The following is a 23974-nucleotide window of genomic DNA, read 5'->3' as shown; positions in this document are numbered from 1 at the left end:
AGAGAACAACAGAAAATTCCAAGCCAAAGGAACTCGCAATGTGATTCCAAAACGCGATTCGCATTTTTAAGCAGATGACTTTGTACTGAAACAATGAACTTTTTACTATCTCTTCCAAAATAGAAATATAGAATACTAGATAAGTACCCGTTTCGACTTTGTGCAAATTAATTTGACGTTTTTTTTTTTTAAATAAAACTTTTGGGACAAATTTTTATGGTATAGAGTGGTGGACGAGGACTTGGGCCATCTGATGGTAAGTGGTCACCCATAGCCGATAGATAATGGCGCCGTAAGAAATATTTTCTATACCTTACATCACCAATGCGCCACCAACCTTGGGAACCGAGATGTTATGTCCCTTGCACTTACCATTAGTTACAATGGCACATAACACATGAACATTAACAGCCTGTAAATTGCACCAATGCGCCACCAACCTTGAGAATTAGGATGTTATGTTCCTTGTGCCTGTAGTTACACTGGCTTACTCACACATCAAACCAGAATACAACAATACTGGCTACTGTTGTTTGGTGGTAGAATATCTGATGAGTGGGTGGTACCTATCCAGACGGGCTTGCACAAAATCCTACCACTAAGAACATACAGACAATAGGATATCCACAAACAGACAAATGCCTTTTAATTTTGTTTTTAACGAAGGTTTAGTAAAATTTGATCTACTAGTAAAACGAAGTAATATGACACAGCCTATACTTAGTAGTGGTGTAACCAGAACTTTGGGATGTTCAGCCTTATAATTTTTCAGCCAAATTATTATCAATATATATTTGTCAAGGTGATAATTAGACAATGGGCTTTTTAAGTCATAGGTTGAATTAATTTTGAAATGTAATAACACCGATGCAAGCGTGTATTATTAATGTAATTAAGGTGATTAATAAATAGTAAATTAATATATAATTAATTAATATGTGACTAGGTAGATGTGCCATTCGATTCTATTAACTATCAAAATTATAGAAAATATTTAACACATGAAATAACCAAGAATAAAGATAAAGTAAACATTTCGAATAGATGAAATCTCAAGCTTAGTAGATGTGATAACATTACGTAGCCGAGGACGTCCAAATATTGTCAAATCGTTACAAGAATGTACGGTCATACAAAAATCAAATCTTCGTATCCTCAAATACCGCTAAATTGCGGATAAACAAAGACGTTCGAACTCGGCCGAGAAAATGAGAAATGTTTCGCCAAATCGACACAAAAAGTCTAATATAAGTATTCAGAGGATCTTGGCAATCATTGGATTCTTACATAACCGTCTCCCGCAACGCTGATACTTATCATCTAGCAGAATGAACATCTGCCTCTCGTTTATTGTTTCGTGCGTTCCGCGTAACTGCGGGCAGTGAAATGAATTTTTGCAATCGAAACGCGACGAGTCTGCGAAATTTTGCTCGCTCCTGATTTTGGTATATATGAAACATTCCTTTATTATATTCATAGTCATAAGTAACATAAGCAATCAATACGTTTAATTTTAACAAAGCCTTACATCGGGATATGTCAAGGTCAGGTTTAATACTGAAAATGTAAATTTGTGCTTGTAATGATAGAATATTTCTCAAAGGAAATTTTTAATTCAATGTTACTGACAGAAACGCTACGGGAATTGCTATCTAGCTTCCTATCCAGTTGTTCCTTAATTTGTTTCGGTAGATATAATTTAATATCACTCTATTCATATTCCATCTTTTTTCTATTTTTGTTTATCCTAAAATAATGTTATTTTTAAATAATTTTGGTTTTAATATGGTTACATAATAATTTTTCATGAGTAAAATAACGGATTAAACAAAAAGGAAAACATTCTTTGATATACCATTAATTCAATTAATCTTATTTGTCAAATTTGATTTTAAATTAATAAAATATTCACAAATTATATTTTATATTTATTTACATGAGAATTATTAACATTAAGTACTCAAATATATACAAATATTAATTTAATTAACATGCATATTGCATCTGCAAAGCCTGGCTTTATTTTCAATTTGCCTTAAACTCTCAATACAAACAAAAAAAACAAAAAAAAACAATAATAATTAAAACGAAATAAAAACCACTTTTATTAGTATGATGTATGTCTCGTCAAAAGTAACCGACTGAGTCAAAACTCGAGCAAGTGAATGGCGTTCTAATGAAATGATACATTTGGAAAGTTTGATGTTCAAATTAAAAAAAAAAAATTGGTCATTACGGGTCGCCCGTCGGATGTGAGACATCAAAATTGGTGATTATTGAAGGAACTCATAGTTAAAGTAAACCCATGTGGAAAGGTACGGTGATAGTAAATATTGATCCACTGTCATTGTATTTCTTTTCGGTTGAAAGGGAGAGCGTAACGGGTATATCGATGGTTACCTAACTCTATTAACAACTTACGAAAAATATTTTTTAAAATTATAAAATTATTTTTTGATTAAATTACCTTACTTGCTTAATAAATAAGGTCAACATTTTTTTTACTAAAATTAATTATATATACTTTCAGGAAATCGACAGCGGTTTTATTACTTGGGGCTAAATAATATTTGAAGTTAATTTTACAGAAGTTGTCATAAAAAAAAAAACTTCCTCCTTTTGTTTCGAAATTCCCTTTTTCGCCGCATAACTTCTCTACATCTTATAATATTTTATTAAGGAAGATGTAAGACAATTCGGTATAAAATTTGCCAACGATGCCAGGGTAGATACGCTTATTACATTGATGTTAGAGGAATGAGACGAATAATATAGCATAATCCATTTTTTTTCCTTTAAAAATATATAATTATAGGTATATAAAATAAACTTTTGCCATACAAAGAAAAGTAGCTACTAGATCATGATTAGTCAAATAAATTAACAAACTCGTATAATTGTGATGATATTGACCCCGAGACTATACTCACTATACTAATATTACTTATATTTATTTTTGTATGATATTATAAATGATGATTAGGATATAAGGTCACGATACTTAGATCGATACGAATTAGATGATTATTATTTTAGGATAATCGAAAAAATGGCAATTTAGTTTATTTTTGTTTTATAATTTAAGTTCAGTACTAACCTATTTAACATTGTTATCATATTTGAATCACAAGATCCCAGTGTCTGAGTGATATGACGCAGAAACATTTCGTATATGACTCTGAAGATAGTTAGTCGAATAAAGAAAAATAATACATTTAAATTCCTGTAAATAACAATAAACAATTCAACTGTTCACATTTTGACTTACATTTAGCTTTTCTATTTATTTGCTCGCAAATCCTACCTACTTTATATAACGCTTCAATGTTTCCGAAGTAAACTGACTTGTATTCGTTTTTCCTCATAAGCGTATATGAACAAACGCTTCTGAATTGTTTTGCACATTATGCATATGCCTTCCGTAAGTAAAATAATTTTTCTCTTTTTCAAAATATTCTGTAATATTTCGAACCGTGTGTGTTTGATGATGTTTTATTTTTGTTTCTTAGTGGAGTTTTCATTTGAAGTTATTGCTCTTAGTTGTTTTTTATTGAGATTCTCTGATAGAAAAATAATAGTATCTTCGTTAGTGCAGACTGGTTTTATTATTAAACAAAATGACACTTAGTAAGAAAACTTTTAATATCTTTATATTGTGATAACCTGATAACATTCTGTACTGACTGACTGAAGGCAGCGTCTTATACCCAGGAGTGGATGGCGATTGTCTAATGGTGAATACGAAGAAAACACTTTTAGTTGCTTTCAGTTTATTTTCACATATTTTTTCTTCAAACAAAATACATCAAAGGATATTATAAATAAAACAATACACAATAAGTAAAAACAAATGAAGTAACTGTAAAACTGTTTCGATTGAATTTATAATATTAAACCATATTGCTTCGCTAACACACATTAAATTGGCGAGATAACTATGACCCAATTTATATTTCCATATGTATACGTCATCAACGCTATACATAACGGAAGTGCCCCTTGAGATAGGTATGGCCTTTTATAGAGGCACCTTCATTATCGGACACAATGAAAAGGGGATCACGAGCGCACGTGTCATAAACATAATTATGTGAACGTGCTTCCCTAGAAAAACACTACACAAAACCAACAATACACTATATATCGTGCTTAATCTATATTTTATCAAGTTTCAATTTAAAGGTTGGGGTATTGTGAGACTGCCTCTCTTTCTGGTGTCTAGCTTATACAACCGATATCTCAAGGTCTCAGGTTCAAACGAGGAATGGGTGCCTTAAAAAAATATTGATTGATATATATATATGCAGGGTTATTGGTAATTCGACGTATTCCCGTTAGGAGGTAATAGGGGTGACTATTTGCGATAATTTTAACCCCCGTATGCCTAATGCAAAAGTGAACCATTTTTGAGTTATCACGTTTTTTAGATTTTTTCAAAATAAGTCAAAATTGCAACTTCAAAAATTTATTTAAAAAAAAGTTTCGATTAAAATCTACTTTTTTCTTCTGATTTATAAAAACGATTAAACACTGGATATTTTTCAATATTTAAACAATAATTATCGGTCCAAATTTAAAAATGCGAGACGGAAAACGATTTTATTTCAATATTTTTTTTACTTTTTCCCTCAAATATGCCTGAAAAACAAAAAAAAAACATTTTGAAACTTGTTCTGCAGATAATTTTAAAAACATAATCGTTTAATTAGTTTTCTGAAAATGTATAAAAACTAGGTATTTATTTCAAAGCAACCGAAATAAAATGATCAGAAAGGACGCTGGTGGAAATTCGTATTCGAACATGACCGAATTCGGACTAAAAGTCGCTCTTTAAAATTCCCACAAAATTGATTTAAAATAATATCCAATGTAAAAAAACTTACTTATTTACTTAACTTACTTACTTAATACAAATTTAAAATTAAATTTAGATACATAAACAGTTCAGTAGCTAAGGTACCATTAAGATATTTTGTATTATCATTTTAATCCTGTCTTATCATTTTAATTATATATTAAAAGTATATATATATATATATTAATAGATGACTTCACCTCATGAAACTATTATTATTTTTTTATTACTTCAGCTCTGCGTTTTTTTACTTATTCCTACACAATTTCCAATCCTAGTTTGGTGGATAAATATGTGTCAGAGTTTAGTCATTCTGATCTCATTTTTTTTTCCACGAATTCCAAGTGCGTATCAAGTGTGGTATGGATATTCCTGAATTCGACTAAATTTTAATTTCTAATATTTGTGGAACAATTGTAAAGTATAAATTTCGGAATAAGGTTCCCTTAAAAAGAGCAGACGGTTCTTATCATGATAGTCGACCCACCGACCGACGCGTAAATTTAAATCTTTATCCTCATGAAATCAGCGGAAAAGTTTTACGATTAATGTCGAGAGAAAGTTCTTTTCATTATTTCGAAAGCAATTTTTATATTGAATGTAATAAAGAAAATCATTAGAATGCTTTTTTATGGCATATATATTGGTGGATAGTTAAATGGGATACTTGATAGGAGGGGTCCCCGTGGTCCATAGACATTGGAAGCGTATAAAATGTTAACCATTTCTTACATAACCAATGCGCTACCAACCTTGGGAACTGGGATGTTATGACCTAGACAATGGCTCACTCCCCCTTCAAACCATACTATACTAAGCATTGCTGCATTGCTTGCCGATCAAATATAACAATAACTTTTAAAAAAAGTCCGCGATACAATTTAGAAAATAATAATTGTCTCTATGTAACGCATGCGAAACCAGGGCAAGTCGCTAGTCGATGATTGCTCTAAAATAATATATATTACTGAATATACTTTTAATGTTAACTAATAAAACAAAAAGAAATCTAATCACCTTTTAATAATATAGGATACTTAGAAGCAAATCTGAATAAAATATCCATTATGGAAAAGACTGAAGTTAAAATTGCTTAAGCATTGACCTCGTTCAAGATTGCTTGTTGGCAGTTATCGGTATGACGTTGCAGGTGCCAGCATAAACATGATATTAGAATCATTATGAAGTACATACCAGAAAAATATATTCATACTAAAAGTTTTCATCTTTGGCAACGTTACAAATACTTGCTTTAATTTGAAATTGGAAGACTTGGCAATGGAATGAAGTAAGTCCAAGTGGCATCATATATTATGATTTACGATTTCCAACATTTTATGCAATTTCTTCGTGATTTATGGCCATCGACATTGATTCAAGTATGTGAAATTTATTTTACTTACGTAATAAATATTTTTATCGCTACATATCAGGTATATAAACAGTTTAAGTGCAAATACGAGCATGTGCTAAACTACAGTGGTTTTAATTGTATGATTTAATAAGCCATAAATTTGTGGTAATGCTTTATTAGGTAATTAATGTCAAACAGGTTTAATCATAATGTTTAACCCTATTATTCATAGAGGTCTATTCGATGAAATAACTAAAACATATTTTGTCTCTTTCATTGATAGAATAAAATTTCTCGGAATGAATTAGTCGAGTATATTTAAAGAGATCCAAAAATGATTAATGCGGTGACTATATATACGAAATTTAAACCTGGTTTTAAATACAGTGTTACTCAAACCTGCCATGGACTGCCTTATTGGTGTTATGACAAGCTTACAAAACTGCGAATTTGTACATACATTTATAATTCCAAAGTCGAGCTGAGACAGTTATTGAATTTTGATGTCGGCAAATTCTTATTGACAGCATGAAGATTGAAAGATTTTACTATTTGTGTACTATCAAATGTCTGGCGCGGTTAGCTAGTCAATAATTAAAGCCACTGAGACCGAATTCGGGTCGAAAGTTATCGTCACTGCTCAAATAAAAAGCGTGGAGTTAGTCTTTGTTGATTTGTATGGATAAATAAATGCAATTGTATAGAGTTTATGGTGAAATCATATCTAAATAGGGTAGGGCTGCATATGGGACTTTTTAATTTAATCTTGTGAAATTATTATTCGCAAGCTCTTTCTAAATCGTACTTTAAAGTATATGTAATTTTCTTTTTTTGTTTTATTATTGTAATTAACTATAAATATTTAATAATTTATGTTTTATCATTGCAATATGTAGGTCACTCCAATAAGCACTTACTGCTACTAATAAATAATATCCCAGTATATTATATACTGTACCTTGAATATATCACGGAAAAGTATGAGGTTTTTGTTGCTTCGTGATTACGACGAACCTTTCAAGCGAACAAAGAAATTCGTTAATGAATGTAATTTGATTATTATCTGCCTCAATTATGTTTTATATTCGTGTTATTAAAAGGTGTTTCGTTATATAATAAGATATTTTTGAGTAATTTAATATTTTAGTTAGTAATCAAGTAAACGATATTATGAATATTGTATTATGAAATAGCGAAACAAATTTTCTTGATACTTGACATTTTTAACGTTTGCTTCTATTATTTATATATTAGACCATATATATATCTACATTCTCATAAAATGAAAGGGAAAATGTAAATTTCGTAATTTACAAGTTCAAAATGCTTAAACTCCTAAACATTCTTAAGCATCGTATAAGAACCCTGTATAATAAAACTCACACGTAATCCCCTAACCAAAATTAGAAGCTTCAATCAAAACGTTTACGCAACACCAGCTTGTTTCCCATAAAATATCCAAGGCTGTTAAGGAATTACCTTTGCCTTGGAATTTCGTGTCGATGTTGGGATAAAGCCGTTGGAAGTTTTAACGTGTGTTATCGCGATCCTCACGTGATCCATGGATTTTATCTTTGTCGCTTGGATACCAGTAATATCTTCGTCCATTATTATTTTTAAGGCAAATTTTTAATTATGTAATGTAAAAATGTATGCTATATAAATCTCTAATATATAATATATATATAAGTAAAAAAAAATGTTCTCCAATCAATTTTAAAAAAAAAAATGTTTACTTTTTTACGAATAAAATAGTAACATTAAATTCTATAAATCTAAAGAAATAGTTATGTATATTTAAAAAAAGACATAAATATTCGCGAACCGCTCTTTTCACTGTACTAAAATAATATGAAAGTGCAATATCAATCATATTAATAGTTTTTACGCGAATCTCGAGAAAACGATTTGGTGATAGTGCTTCACGCAAGCCCATGTGGGTACCATTAAGGTGCCATTAAGTCATGACACGACACATAATAAACATAACATAATCAGCCTGTAAATTTTCCACTGCTGGGCTAAGGCCTCCTCTCCCGTTGAGGAGAAGGTATGGAGCATATTCCACCACGCTGCTCCAATGCGGGTTGGTGGACTACACATGTGGCAGAATTTCGTTGAAATTAGACACATGCAGGCTTCCTCACGATGTTTTCCTTCACCGCCGAGCACGAGAAGAATTATAAACAAATTAAGCACATGTAAATTCAGTGGTGCCTGCCTGGGTTTGAACCCGAAATCATCGGTTAAGATGCACGCGTTCTAACCACTGGGCAATCTCGGCTTACACGACACATGCCTACCTATTTCGAATGTTTTGCACTTCCGTAAACGAGATTAGTTATTATAAATATTAAGGAAAATATGAGAATTAAGTAGTGCTTCCCCACTTCGCAATCTTCGGTATTAACGAGTAACTAGAGCAGCTCGGCTAATTGCTTAAGGAGATTTTTCTTACTATATAAAATGATTACAAATAGAATAATCTCATAATAAATAAAGGTCTCTTAAGTTATTGCATAAAACAAATATTTTCTATAGATTTTTAAGAATGATAATTTAATTAGGAATATACCTAATTTAATTTAAATGCCAAATTAATTGATTCAAACTCTGACTGATTGACTCATTTGCCTTTCGTTCTTGAGTGACACATTAATTAATATTAATGTTAATTTCACACCATCAAGAAGTCACTTAAACCTCGTAGATTTGCATAACAACAATCAAGATTCCAAGGTTCGTTGATAAGACGGCGTTGGAACAATAAAATTTTAATTTTCAAGTTGACCCACTTTTTTATGGTTCGATCGAACTTGAATCATCGTCGGGTTCGTCCCTTCAAAGTTTTCGTGTTGATACCAGGATAAAAGCGGGTCCAGTTTATTGCTATGTCTCTTTTTATCGTGATTATCCTGTACGACGACTACGCTCCCTTGTGTTTCGAAGTTGTTTTTGTTCAAGTTTGTCCACATTTTTTTTATTCATTTAACCTTATGTTTGTTTCCAACTTTCTCGTTTTCTGTTCGTTGATTAAGTAAGTTTTGTTTTTTCAACCGAGTTTTCTACGTCTGGATTAAAAAGAATATTCGATTGTATATTTTAATATTTTTAAGCTTATATAGATGTTGTCAAATGTATTTAATTTTTTATTGTTATATTTTTCTTACATTGTCATTTAAAAAGTATTTATAAGAAGTTATCAAATAGGATGCATATTTTTTTAAATTAATTAAATCATAAAAAAAAAATCAATCAAAAACATCACACTCGAAATCAATTAGAACGAAATTAAATTTATTAAAAATACAAACATTATGAGTTATTCTTTAAATCAACAAACATGTGAATAAGGACTGAAGTTATTATTATATATTAAATCTTTACATAATAAAATATGTAAATTTTGATGGTTTGTAAACTTTAGAACTAATGAGTTAATTCTAAAAGTTCACTATGCGGTAGTAAACTATATTATTCCTGAATGCTTTAGGGTATAAATTATATGTATATCATATTATTTTATTTATTAATAAATTGCACCAGTGCGAATTCGTTAGTGAATAAGGAAGTGATTTTCTTAGTCTTTTTAATAAAAACTCACCACGATAAAGTGAAATCGGGCTACAATTTGTATATGAATGTAGCAATTAATATGTTTTTCACAACGCGGTTATTATATATTTTTTTATTAATCAATCTTTTGTTTGTTTATTTGAACATTTTATTTGTACTATATTTCTATTAATAAGTATTAAAGTCATCAAACGGCTCGATTCAGAGATCAAAAACCTGCATACCAAAATATTTTATAAATAAACTAGCGTTTGCCCGTGGCTTTGCTCGCGTGGAAGTTGTATTTACAGATTAACTTAAAATATTACGTTAATTTAAGACCTCTTTGTATAACACATTGGTGTGTATTTCACTCCTTAGATGTAAACTATCCCGACAAGCTTAAATTACTCTACTCATTTTTTTCAGTAGCCCAAAAATTTAGTTTCATGCTTCTAACTTCAATAATGACGGACTTGCATACAAACTTTCAACCCTTATTTCACCCCCTTAGAGGTAGAATATCCAGAAACGGTTAAAAAAGTATCTACTCATTTTTAATCAGTATCCCAAAAATAAAGTTTCATGTTTCTAACATAATTTTTTTTTTATATTTTTAGACTTTCATACAAACTTATAACCCCTTTAGCGGTAGAAATTCCAAAATTCCTTCCTTAGTGGGTGTCTACTCAATAAAACGATCCCACTCACCAAATTCATGGCCCTAAATTTATTAGTTTATACCCGTCGATCATGAATCGATCAGTCAGGATATGTTATTTTATATAAATAGGTTTAACTCTGATTACTTTAAACCAAATATTGCTCTATATATAAATATCCTTGGAACCATTTATTATCGTATAATATATATGTATATATATATATATATATATATATATATATAATTCAATTATTCCAATTCCATCAATCTATATTAACTAATTATTGATTAATTTAGCTAACACAGATTATACTCACTTGTGTAATTGAAATATGTTAATAGTGATACGAATAGTCACTTTAATGAAGTATTATAAATTATATAGTAAATTTACAAAATGTGGTTTGAAGAATTGGATTTATCAACATCTGTTTATTTTACAAATAACTTTTCGAATTATAGTTAGGTTATGTTTATTACAAGTCAATTTTAATAGAAATTAGAAATAATTATTTGTTTTTATTATTTTAATTAGTTTTTTATGGCATTGGTTGGAGGACGAGCATATGGGCCACCTGATGGTAAGTGGTCACCACCGCCCATAGACAAAGGCGCTGTAAGAAATATTAACCATTCCTTACATCACCTATGCGCCACCAACCTTGGGAACTAAGATGTTATGTCCCTTGTGCCTGTGATTACACTGGCTCACTCAAAAATTTATTCGTCATTATAATAATTTATTATATTAAATATTCTAGTTTGTGGCTTCGGTTTGAAGGGTGAGTGAGGTAGAGTAACTACATATATAAGGGGCATAAAATCTCACTTTTACTTCTTTTACTTCACATGCCAATGCATGTGAAGTAAGGAGTGGTTAAAATTTGTCATCCCACCAATGTATATGAGCAATTGTGGCCCATTAGCACATACCACCAGGTGGCCTATTTACCCGTCCGTCTATCTATGCTATATAAAGAAAAAACTTATTTACTTTGTGTAACGGATGTTTTCTGCATCTCAGCTCACCTTCAGCTGCAATTGTTATTTGCGTGGGTTCGATATATTGTTGAATATATTATAAAATTATTTTTGCATCACGTTTGTCGCGATTTAGATGTTTATGTTAGTGCAGTATTAATGCATGACTCTAGACCGGCCTTCCGTTTTGACAAATGTTTTTCTAGGGTAGAAGAATTGTTTATTAAAACTGAAAAGCTTATAACAGATGAAGTGGTAACGGCTTTTTTTCATGCATCACTTGTTCAAGTCACTTTGTCTATAAAACGAAAAATCGTTTCAAGTTTTTCCACTGAATATTTTCGGACCGTAAGAAAAATCTAGTCTTCCTTTAAATCTAAAAAATAGGTCAGACTTTCAAATTGTGAGTCATTCTCAAGTGAAAGCTTTCTCCTTAAAAAAAATTGAAGGGTTTCGATTTCAATGTATTAGATTTTCAGTATTCTCTGACGTCAATGTAACATCGACTATTTAATTCGCTCTTGCAAACTCGCCAATATATTTAAAAATCAAAAAAACTAACCATAATGTTTTTTTTTTAAATTATTGGATCGAAGTTCTTTTATGCGACTTACAGTAGGGTAAAATGCCAGAAAATGTTATGGATCTTAGATGTAAGGATACAGCGTTGTGACCTTACCCGCTCTTCCTCTGTGTCTTTATATTAAATGATTTCAACTCTTTTTTTCTATTTAATTATTTTTTCAACAACTTTGCTAAAACTCAGTGTCCCATGACACCTCTCATTGTTAGTTATAAACCTGTAAGAAATATTCAATTCCTTACATTACAATGTGTTATGTATCATGTGCCTTTAGTTATAAAAGCTCACTGACCCTTCTCTTCACTGACTAAACCGGATCACAACAATGGTAAGTGTTGCTGGTTAGTAGTAGAATCTCTAATGAGTGGGTACTTATGTAGGTAGTATTAGTAACAACACAAGATAGATACCCATGTACCGTACCGTGTACCGAATATATAAAAGTTTAATACTTAAATATAAAAATAATCTTAATTGTCTAAAGTAACAGACGTTAAGTGCCCCACAAGTGGTCTTAATGGCTTCTCTCTTTGTAAGTATGGATACACTAGTGGCCGATTTTCATCCAACAAATTTCCTAACGATATTTTTCTTCACCGTTGAATACGAGATAATTCACAAACACAAATTAAGCACATGAAAATGCAGTAATTGCCCGGTCACTAGGTCATCTGATATCATATTTATAATAACGTAATAACCAACATGAGATCAATTTAATTTGATTCAAATGTTCATGTGATAAGGAATAGTTTTGAGTGCAAATAACCTGAAAGATTTTAATGATACGTTTTGTTCGTTATATCACTTTTAAACAACGAATTTAATCACGTTTGATACGACTTACGGGTTACGTCATATGCGATTTATTTTTCGTGACGTAACAAGAATCGAATTCGAAATGCAAACGTAAAATAAATTATTGCATCAAAGAGGGAATACCGATGATGGCGATGATTTCAAGATGGTCACATTGTGATTGGTTACCTTTACGTTTAATTAATAAATAAAAATCTTAATGAAGAAAGTATTGTAACTACCTATAAGAGCTTAAGATACCTTAATTTCATTATAACGAATAACATTTTGATTTTCATCCATTAGATACATGACAATTGAATATTTCAACGATTAAAAATTTAGCATCACGTAGAACTCTCATGCCAGATTATGTTGATATGTTTAAAAAGTATTCGATCTAAATTAATTTATACAATATATTGAAAAAGTGCTGTCATATGAGTGAGCAGTTTTTTTATGCGAAACATCTATTGGGCTTCCTTGGGGATAAATGACGTAATCTACGAGACGTTCTTTTATGTCATCATGCCCACTTTCCACTGCCACTAATAAAATAAATAAATATTCAAAATAAATATAACATCACATACATTACTCTGATCCCAATGTTAGCTAAAGCACTTGTGTTATGGAAAATCAGAAGCAACGACGGTACCACGAACACCCAACCCAAGACAAAATAGAAAATTAATTAACTTTTTCTACATCGACTCGGTCAGGAATCGAACCCGGGACCTCGGAGTGGCGTACCCATGAAAGCGGATGTACACCCTACTCGACCACGGAGGTCGGAGGCTACCCAATATATTGAAAAAGTGTTGTCATATGAGCGAGTAGTTTTTTTAATGCGAAACGTGTAGGGGTTTGCCTTGGGGATAAATGACGTAATCTACATGACGCTATTTTATGTCGCCATCCCCACTTTCCACTGCCATTTACTCTCCGTGTATGTGTATAGCTTTTAAAAATGCCGTTAAAAACTATTACCTAAATAATAATTTAGACGACTTTAATTAATTTCCTTTATATAACATTTTAGTATCTTAAATATGTATTAGTGTATAATAGAGATATATATTATATATACATATGTATATATGTAGTAAGTATAAGTATTAGTTTGTAAATATTTGTATGTAAGTTTATGAGTGCACCGCCTACGCCGATGGTTTTAATAATTCTCTCTCAGATTGGGTTGTCTAGAAGAGATGGCTAATTAGCCATAAGTCCGCCCATTGTACAACACTCGTATTTAACATTTATTTTTCGTTTTATTATTTTACTAATTTTGTTTTACTTTTTTTTCTGTGTGTTTCGTGTTGTTTGTGGTGTACAATAAAGTATATTTCATTCATTCGTTCATTCATATAGTACTTCGTTGCCATACTATACTGCTATCTTTCATTCATCTATCCACATAAGATTTTTATTGGTGTTCTTGTATATTATAAATTGTTCTGCTAACCATCAATTTAAAAGTTTCACATTTAACGGGTGTACCATGACTGGAAGATTTTTTTTTTAATAAAATAGAATAGAATTACGTTACAACTTACCGATAACGTCGAGCGCGATCCTGTAATTCCTCGTCGGTGACACTTGAAAGTCGACGCGACATCTGTATATAGCTCTGTCACGGGATTGTACGTCTTGGACATGTAGGGCTGAGGTCGGCTGGCCGACCCATCTGGCGCGCTCGCCGAATGTGTCGTCGGACCAGTGACCCGTTGGTCCCGGGACGCGCGTGTCGTAACTGTAACAAATTAAAGGATTATAATATTAGGAATTTTCAGGTTAACCCCAAAATCTGACTTTTATAATAGCATTTCTTCTAATCTAATCGTTTGTTCATCTATTCAATCAATCTCCATAAGGAATATTTTATTATTTAATATCCTATGTTTTACTAGTGATTAGTAATATTTAAAAATGTCTCTATATTTAGTACTCACTATAAATAGATAACATTCTAAAAATAACAAATGAGAACCGTTTTTTTTTTTTTTTAATTTAGAACAAAATTTGCAAACAGATGTTTTGGTAAAATTATTAACGGCGATAATAAATAAAACGATCCAAATCAACGTTTATTTTTCAATTACGTCGCTCTGATGTTCGATCAAGATTTTGCTTAAAAAAATATATCGATTTAAAAATAAGGGTATATTTTGTCAACATGTGAAGTGATGCCAGCGTAATATACATTAATATTAAAATCCAACATCAATTAAGCACACACTCAGTCAGATAATATTATTCGAGCGAATTTATTTAATCTCCATTACAATTAGATTACATTGATTAATGCCCAGCGCCGATTGTGGATAACCGTTTACAATTTACATATTTAATCTGTGACGAAATGCCCAATATTTCATAGGACTTGTCGCTTTTAATTGTGTCCAATTAGTGAGCGAAATATAAATATTATTTACCTAAAGAGTTTTGATTCAATTAAAAACTAAATAAATCACAAACAACTTTTTGATGGGCCGTTAAAAACATTTTCAAATGTACTTTTACTTTTATTTAATTATTAATTTTGTTATAGGTTTGGAAAGTATACTACAAGATAAAAACCACCACGAAGTCCATTATGTACTACTGTAATATATTACTTACTATATATTAACTATCTACTATTTCACTGCTGTTGGTCTATCGCCAAGGCTGTAAACCCCGAGTCTGGACGATAAAAAGTTTGTGAGTTTTTCTGTCGAATAATTCTCAGTCGCAGCACGAAGTTTGTAAGTTGGCAGTATTTACACTTCTTAGCCTCGGAAAACACGTAAAACAGTTGGTCCTGTCCCTGAACTCCCTCTAACCGTGTCGTATTGACGTCTCATCGGATTAAGGGAGTAAAGGAATCGAGTGTTCGTACTTACTGTACTTGTTCAGGAATATACTTTTGCACTATAACATGTGCAGTTGGCTATTTGGTATCCATAGTGATTGGCTGCTGTGACTAAAGTCCACTGACTTTATAGGACGACATCATATTTTATCATTTAAATACATGGAAAAGGTTTTGGTAGATTGCGATATATTATACACGTTTCCACACACTAATTTCCACGCCAATGAGTCCTCAAGATAATAAATTTTCACATTTTTTGGAAGAAAGTTCTTTTATGCGCCTTACGATAGAACGAACTGGCAGACGTCATCATGTAAAAAAAAAAGCGTTATGACTCTTCCAGGCGATCTTTGCCTCTCTTTCTATTCTTCCTTTTGTTGTATACGATTTTTATATTTTGTCATTGTCATTGAATTATTCTCAAGCATTGTAAATTTATTTAATCATATCTGTTATCTAATATAAAATATAGCAAAAGACATAATATCTAGGGTAAGCAACCTCGTTCCAACCGGGAGTCCCACGAAACTTCAGGTTGTTTTTTTATTAATTCTTAATCGAAATAATAAAGTATTAAAATCGTCCTTATATTTAGCAGTCGGAGCGCTTCGATCGACATCATTTTGTAACATGTCAAAAATAACGTGGAATACTATCTGCATATCTAAATATCGATTGTTTGCTATATTTGCAACAACGAACGCTAAATTAAAAATATTATTAACACACACCAAGTTCATAAAATATTGATTGTTCTCGTTTCCATGTAAATATTTTTTATGAAACTTATCATCGTAATAGATTAAACGAGTTGACTTATACGACACAGTATTTTGGTACGACAAATTAATTTTATTTCATCTATGAATACGTTCGTACGAGTTCATAAGATTTACGAAATGCATGACAAAAGAAAGATAAGCCGATTCTTTGACTGTTAATACCACCAACCGAATATAAAAGACATTACATCACTTAACTGAATGGTAACCAAAACTCAGCTATACAATGTATTGGTGTTTGCCAGTAAAACAGCTGATAGGTTGATTTCCCTACCGGCTAATTTTACCACTCATTAACCGCAACATTTTACAAATCGTTATAAATCATCTTCATTTTTAGTATGAATTAAATTAAACCACCAAACAATCAAGATAGTATGCTATTAAATATCTTTATATTTAGTCACGAATTTGCCATTCGTATTATTTTACGTGTGAGTCGCAAGCGGCTTCACTCGAGTTTGAGGGACGGTCTTCAGGTGATAGGCATAAAAGTAGCGTATGTCCTCTCCTCTTATTGGGGTTCAAGCTTTCATCATACCAAATTTCATCAAATCCAGCAATAGACAGAGTTACTTTCGCATTTATAATATTTTTAGTTTAGATAAACAAAGTTACAGCAATAAATACAATTATTAATAATAGGTAGTGGTTTTGATCAAATATCAATTAAAGCGATCAAACAAAATTCAATGGAACACTGAATAAACGCTAAATCTACTCTATAGACTACGTACAATGGTTTGACCTGTAACTATGTTTGGATAACTATGTATAAAGCTATGCGAGCCTACGCAGGTTCTATAAGCTGGTTGTACACGCTTGTTTGAAGTAAATCCGATTGATCCCGTCATTCTCTTTTACCTAAAAAATAACATTGATGAGGGTAATCGAGTAATTATATTGGACTACTTTGAGACTTTCGTTATTTATATGTATCATATAAATAAAAGGCAATGTCGATCAATTGAGTACCTGCAGTTTAAATATAGTTTAAAAGCTATCGACTTGAATGTTGAAGAAGTCTTTTTTTTCTGATATAGGTAGGGCCACCTGATTTTAAATGGTTACCACTGCCCATAGACAATGGCGTTGTAAGAAATATTAACCATCCCTTACAACAATAATGCACCGCCAACCTTGGGAACTAAGATGTTATATCCATTGTGCCTGTAATTACACTGGCTCACTCACTCTTCAAACTGGAACACAACAATACTGAGTACTTTGGCGGTAGAATGTCTGATGAGTGGGTGGTACCTATCCAGACGGGCTTGCACAAAGCCCTACCACCAAGTGAATGTCTTAAATATTGTATATCATAGAAAAAGTGTGGAATAGTTTAAAATTGAAATCCCATATTTGAAATTTTAAACTATATGTTTATAATGTTGACCGATGGATAAATTTCGAAAATCAGACATGTTTCATTTTAACGAAGTCGTTGCACCTTTATGTTGTCAATTTCGCATGATCTTTTCCGACCCGTAAAGAGAAATATGATTGTGTTAATTACATAAATTACTCATAATTAAGAACGGAATAATATTCTCTTAAATATTTTCGTTTTTATGGAAAAGGTAGGCGGTAAAGTAACACAATGGCGCCGTAATCATTTAGCCATTCCTTAAATATCCCACGCGGCACCAACCTTAGAAAATGAGATCTTATGTCCCTTGCACTTACCATTCGTTAAAACCACTACGTTTTGATCAAATATCAATTAAAGCGATCAAACAAAATTCAATGGAACACTGAATAAACGCTAAATCTACTCTATAGACTACGTACAATGGTTTGACCTGTAACTATGTTTGGATAACTATGTATAAAGCTATGCGAGCCTACGCAGGTTCTATAAGCTGGTTGTACACGCTTGTTTGAAGTAAATCCGATTGATCCCGTCATTCTCTTTTACCTAAAAAATAACATTGATGAGGGTAATCGAGTAATTATATTGGACTACTTTGAGACTTTCGTTATTTATATGTATCATATAAATAAAAGGCAATGTCGATCAATTGAGTACCTGCAGTTTAAATATAGTTTAAAAGCTATCGACTTGAATGTTGAAGAAGTCTTTTTTTTCTGATATAGGTAGGGCCACCTGATTTTAAATGGTTACCACTGCCCATAGACAATGGCGTTGTAAGAAATATTAACCATCCCTTACAACAATAATGCACCGCCAACCTTGGGAACTAAGATGTTATATCCATTGTGCCTGTAATTACACTGGCTCACTCACTCTTCAAACTGGAACACAACAATACTGAGTACTTTGGCGGTAGAATGTCTGATGAGTGGGTGGTACCTATCCAGACGGGCTTGCACAAAGCCCTACCACCAAGTGAATGTCTTAAATATTGTATATCATAGAAAAAGTGTGGAATAGTTTAAAATTGAAATCCCATATTTGAAATTTTAAACTATATGTTTATAATGTTGACCGATGGATAAATTTCGAAAATCAGACATGTTTCATTTTAACGAAGTCGTTGCACCTTTATGTTGTCAATTTCGCATGATCTTTTCCGACCCGTAAAGAGAAATATGATTGTGTTAATTACATAAATTACTCATAATTAAGAACGGAATAATATTCTCTTAAATATTTTCGTTTTTATGGAAAAGGTAGGCGGTAAAGTAACACAATGGCGCCGTAATCATTTAGCCATTCCTTAAATATCCCACGCGGCACCAACCTTAGAAAATGAGATCTTATGTCCCTTGCACTTACCATTCGTTAAAATGGCGCATAACACATTAACATTACCGGTCCTTAAATTTCCCACTGCTGGGCTTGGAAAATTGCTGAAGCTAGTTTTAGCACGACATCGTATCGTTGTATACTAAATATTCGATGAAGTCAATTTTTCGATACAAGGTTTTCTTCTCCATTTATACGAAATTAAGAATTAATACTCATAAATATATTGATTACTCTAAATTTGGACGTAAGTATATTTTTCCCCTGACCTTAAAGACGAGTACAATCACGTGTTTCCTGACACTCATAGTATGATGTTACAACAATCAGATAACAGAGGGAGATCATTTGCAGAACAAGCTAAGGTTTACGTATACCCTTCACCTAATACTGACACCTGATGATAAGCGGTCACCACAACCCATAGACAATAGCGCTGTAAGAAATTATAACCATTCCTTGCATCGCACTAACCTTCGGAACTAAGATGTAATGTCTCTTGTACCTGTAGTTACACTGGCTCACTCACACTTCAAACCGAAACACAACAAGACTGAGTACTGCTGCTTTGGCGATAGTATATCTGATGTGTGGTATCTACCCAGGCGGGCTTCCACAAAGCCCTATCACAAAGGAAACCAGCTAGTATTACCAGAAAATACGCGTATCTTAAATAAATATCATGGTCTTAAATCCAGGCGAGTATTTACAGACATTTTAGTGAGACAAAGTGTAAATTAATCATTTAACTTTACTAATAATTAAGAATATCTCCTTTGTATATTTTTACTTTAATACAATTTAAATAATGTATTCGTATCAAATGCGTGTTTTATGAATAACAATGTTAGAAGCTATACAATTAGATACAATGGCTAGCATTGGTGCTGCATACATGAATAGTTCATGTAATGCAAACAATTTGTGGACCATTATTATTAAAATAAATTACCTTTCTTGGGGTCGGATGTCCTATTTGCATTTGTATCGCCGACTCACAATGACTAATAATAAATGTTATGTTAGGTTTGTGTCAACGTTTGTTATTCCAAGATGTAATCTTATAACTGATGTTTACTTCTGTATTTGAAATATAAGAAATGTTAAAAAAACCAACTGATCTTTTTGAAAATAATAAATTGATAACTAAATTACAAAGACCCTGATTTACACAGGTACATCTAATATTGTATTTATTTCTGTCACAGCACCTAATTTAAAAAAATAAACAAGGGTCTATACACAAATTATAGATTGAAAACAAACATTTAGAATGTGTTTTTTTCCTTTTTTTTTTCCTTTGATGGTATAGGTTAGCGGACGAGCATATGGGCCACCTAATGGTAAGTGGTCACCACCGCCCAATGTCGCTGTATGTAATATTAACCATTCCTTACATCGCCAATGGGCCACCTACCTTGGGAACTAAGATGTTATGTCTCCTGTGCCTTTAGTTACACTGACTTACTCACCCTTGAAACCGGAACACAACAATACTGAGTAGTTGTTTGGCAGTAGAATATCTAATGAGTGGGTGGCACCTACCCCGGCGGACTTGCGCAAAGCCTGAAATTCTAGGCTTTTCTCTATAGTTTTATGCTCGTATTGTGCATATAAACCATCCTATTGAATAATTCAGTAATTCTTATTTTTATGTAAACCACATTAATATACGCTGAGTAGTTTTAGAAAACTAATCGTAAAGACGGTGGAAAGCCAATTTGTTTTATACTATGTAGATATAATGTCAAACTGTGTTGTATGATCAACAGTGTGGGGTAAAAGTTTTGCTCAAATTATAGTATGATATAGTCTTCAATAACCATTTAAAAAAATGTAAAGTCATTTTTTATTATCTGTTTTCTGGTGACAATGAAATATATTTAAGAAATAAAACACGCTCGTAGAAAAACAAAGTCAAAATCTTTGTTCAATATAGAATCATTACACTTGTATATTAAAATCAACCACAACTTTACGAAGCGAGAGAACCTTAATTTTCTCGCAGTCAATTAAAATAGTGTGTAAACACCTTAATGTTCATTTTAAGTTGAAACCACACTGCGGACGCGTTCCGGTTTGGGATGAACCATTTACGATTTCAGCGATCTACGTAAACAATGTGAGTTATTTTGTAGCTATTGAAATTGTCTGGACGCTCTATGGAAATTATGTTAAACTTTCCCTGCAACGGTTGCATTATTTGATTATTTTTAGTCAAATATTTTGAATAATTGATTTGGTTCGTGTTTATTTATTATTATCGATGTGGATGGATATAGAGGAAAGGGAGGATCGAAGAAACGATGGATAGATTGTGTGAGAGACGATATGGCTGGAAAGAATGTTACTTGTGAGATGACGTCAGATAGGGAAGTATGCAAGAAGAAGGCATTCTGCGCGGGTGGATGGTGGATGGAAGATGATGATGATTTGGTTTGTGTTTGAAAGAATTGGCGAATATATGATTACGGATTATAGGATTTAGACAGGAATTGAATTGTATGATTTGAAAATATAATTTGATTAAATGACAACTAAAATATTATAATTTAGAGGAATTTTCTTGTTTCGTCAATACAAAAATTTAAAAATATTTATATCATGCGATCGGAAAGTCGTTTTGTTATTTGTTGTTGCTATTCGAGGCAACACAACATTTAGCGATTAGATTGGAACTCGCGGCGGTTGCATGTTATAATGTAATTGCTACAGTTATTTAATTTTATAAGGCAAAACTAGTGAACTAACATTTTACATCGTAAACTTTTATTATTGAAGACATTTAACAAGAATGCAGTTTTAAGCATTAAGGTAATTGAAAATACCAATATACTTCAGCTTCAAATCCTGAAGCAGCACTGACCTCAGTGTTGCTTCAGCATTTTCTGCTTAAAACCTCTTAAGTGCTTAACTTCTGCTTATAACATCTTGTGCATGGGGGTGGTGAAAAATGTTCCGGATGAAAGTCTGCCACACATGGCTAACCCATACTAGAGCAGCATAGCTGCTGAGTTTCTTTCGCCGGTTCTTCTCATGTCAGGGTGTTTTCCTTTCCGAACCGGTGGTAGTGTTTCATTTGACTATCAATAAGTAAGTGTAATGATTCTATATTGAATAAAGGAATTTGAGTTTGAGATTATAGCGAAATCTACTACAGTCGGCAGTGAAAATGGCAGAATGAAGTACAATATTAAAAAAAGTACTTTAATATAAAGTAAAAATCAAAAAATAAATAAAGCTTATAAAACTATGAACGGTAGATTGCCGTATTCAAGAATATGAGTAAATTTAGTCTGTTCATCACTGAAATCTAGAAGCGTACAACTTTGCGTCAATTATGCAAACAAGCCAACCTAACTTCAAACTTTAGTATCGTGACGCTAGCAAAATATACTTAATTCAATTACAACAAATTGAATGACTTTATAGAATAATATTACAAGGGATTCGAGGTGTGACTTCCGGTTCTCTTGATATAACTTTATACAAAATACGGAATTTTACTTGCAAATTTGTCATTCCTATTCAATTACATCATCTATAATAAACGCTACGATGGAGTTAGCTTCAATACTATCTGTTTCGTTGAAATGAAGAACGAGATGACTGATGTAAAGATATCGTTGCAAAAAATAAAACGTTTTTATTTTAAGCGCGAGAACTATTGAGTTTCTTTTGTAGCAAGTTTTCCTTTTTGCTTTTAAATTTCTTTGTTCAACATCCGTCCTTATTTTATTGTAGCATACCTAAGATAACCTTGCTTTTACTTTCAAGACAATAATAAAAGTAATAGGCTCTCCAGCTAATCAAAAGTTAGGGAGACAATTTTGTTATGGTGTCACGATTTCAAAGGTGTGTGTGCCAATGTTTGTACAGGCACAAGGGATATATATATAATACCTCAGTTCCGCAGGTTCGTGGCGTATTGACGATGTAGGGCTTAATATTTCTTAGTGCTAATTTTATTAATGTGTAGTCCCAATCTATGGATATTGGTGAACAGTGTTGCCCAGTTACAACTTATGGTGGTTAAGGAAAAAATATATAATTCGAATCGACATCACTAAACATTTTATTTATTCGCAATTCAAAATAATTATACCCTCGTAATAATTGTATCCTTTGCCCAAAAGTTGCTGGAAGAAATCGCTGCTTTAGAGATAAGTCCGCCCTGTTGCACCTCATACAACTTTTGTTAAATCCAAATGTTAAATTTAGTTTTAAGTATTGATGTGCAATAAATAAATAAATATTATTAATAATTTTCTTTGATTTCTAAATTGTAGTATGTCATGATGGTCCAGTGATTGGGATACGTGAATCGTAATCAAAACTTGCCGATTTGAACCTGGGCAAGCTGTGTGAAATACACTCCAAACCTTCTCCCCTCGCGGGAGAAACCTTCTGACCCAGAGTGAAACCCTAACAGGCTGTTATTTTTTACATTCAATCCGTCTATTTAAGTTACTGTTACGTGAACCTAACTCGTTGAATGCAGGATATTCTGAGATAAGCCGGCTAAAACTCACTACGCATAAAAGCAAATACCAAAAACCTTGTGTAAATAAAACATAGTTTCACAAGCCTTAGATTGTTTCTAATTTCGAATATTTTTAAAAGTTCTTAACAAAAATTTAAATTTTATTGATAATTTTTTGAGATCATTATGACGTCATAAAACAACTAATTTTTTTTTAAGCACATATTTGTAGGAAATTCGATAATGCGCCACCAACATTGGTAACTAAGATGTCATGTCCCTTTCGTGCGTAGTTACATTGTCCCAGAACACAATGACACGACGTATTGCTGCTAGGTGGTAAAATATT

At 32.0% G+C, this 23974-nt stretch overlaps 1 protein-coding gene across 2 annotated transcripts in view; it reads right to left on the bottom strand.

The window, feature by feature from the left end:
- LOC113397326 (nephrin-like) overlaps window positions 1-23974 on the bottom strand; it is a 212313-nt gene that overhangs the window by 38585 nt on the left and 149754 nt on the right. For both annotated transcript variants that reach the window (XM_026635625.2, XM_026635624.2), the window contains exon 4: window positions 14350-14546. In XM_026635625.2, the coding sequence (XP_026491410.2) occupies window positions 14350-14546 (197 nt within the window). The remainder of the gene's footprint in view (window positions 1-14349; window positions 14547-23974) is intronic.

The sequence above is a fragment of the Vanessa tameamea genome, chromosome 3, assembly GCF_037043105.1.
Source record: "Vanessa tameamea isolate UH-Manoa-2023 chromosome 3, ilVanTame1 primary haplotype, whole genome shotgun sequence".
Lineage (NCBI taxonomy): Eukaryota > Metazoa > Arthropoda > Insecta > Lepidoptera > Nymphalidae > Vanessa > Vanessa tameamea.
Note: the sequence above shows the minus strand (reverse complement) of the source record. Positions and strands in the feature narration are given on the sequence as shown.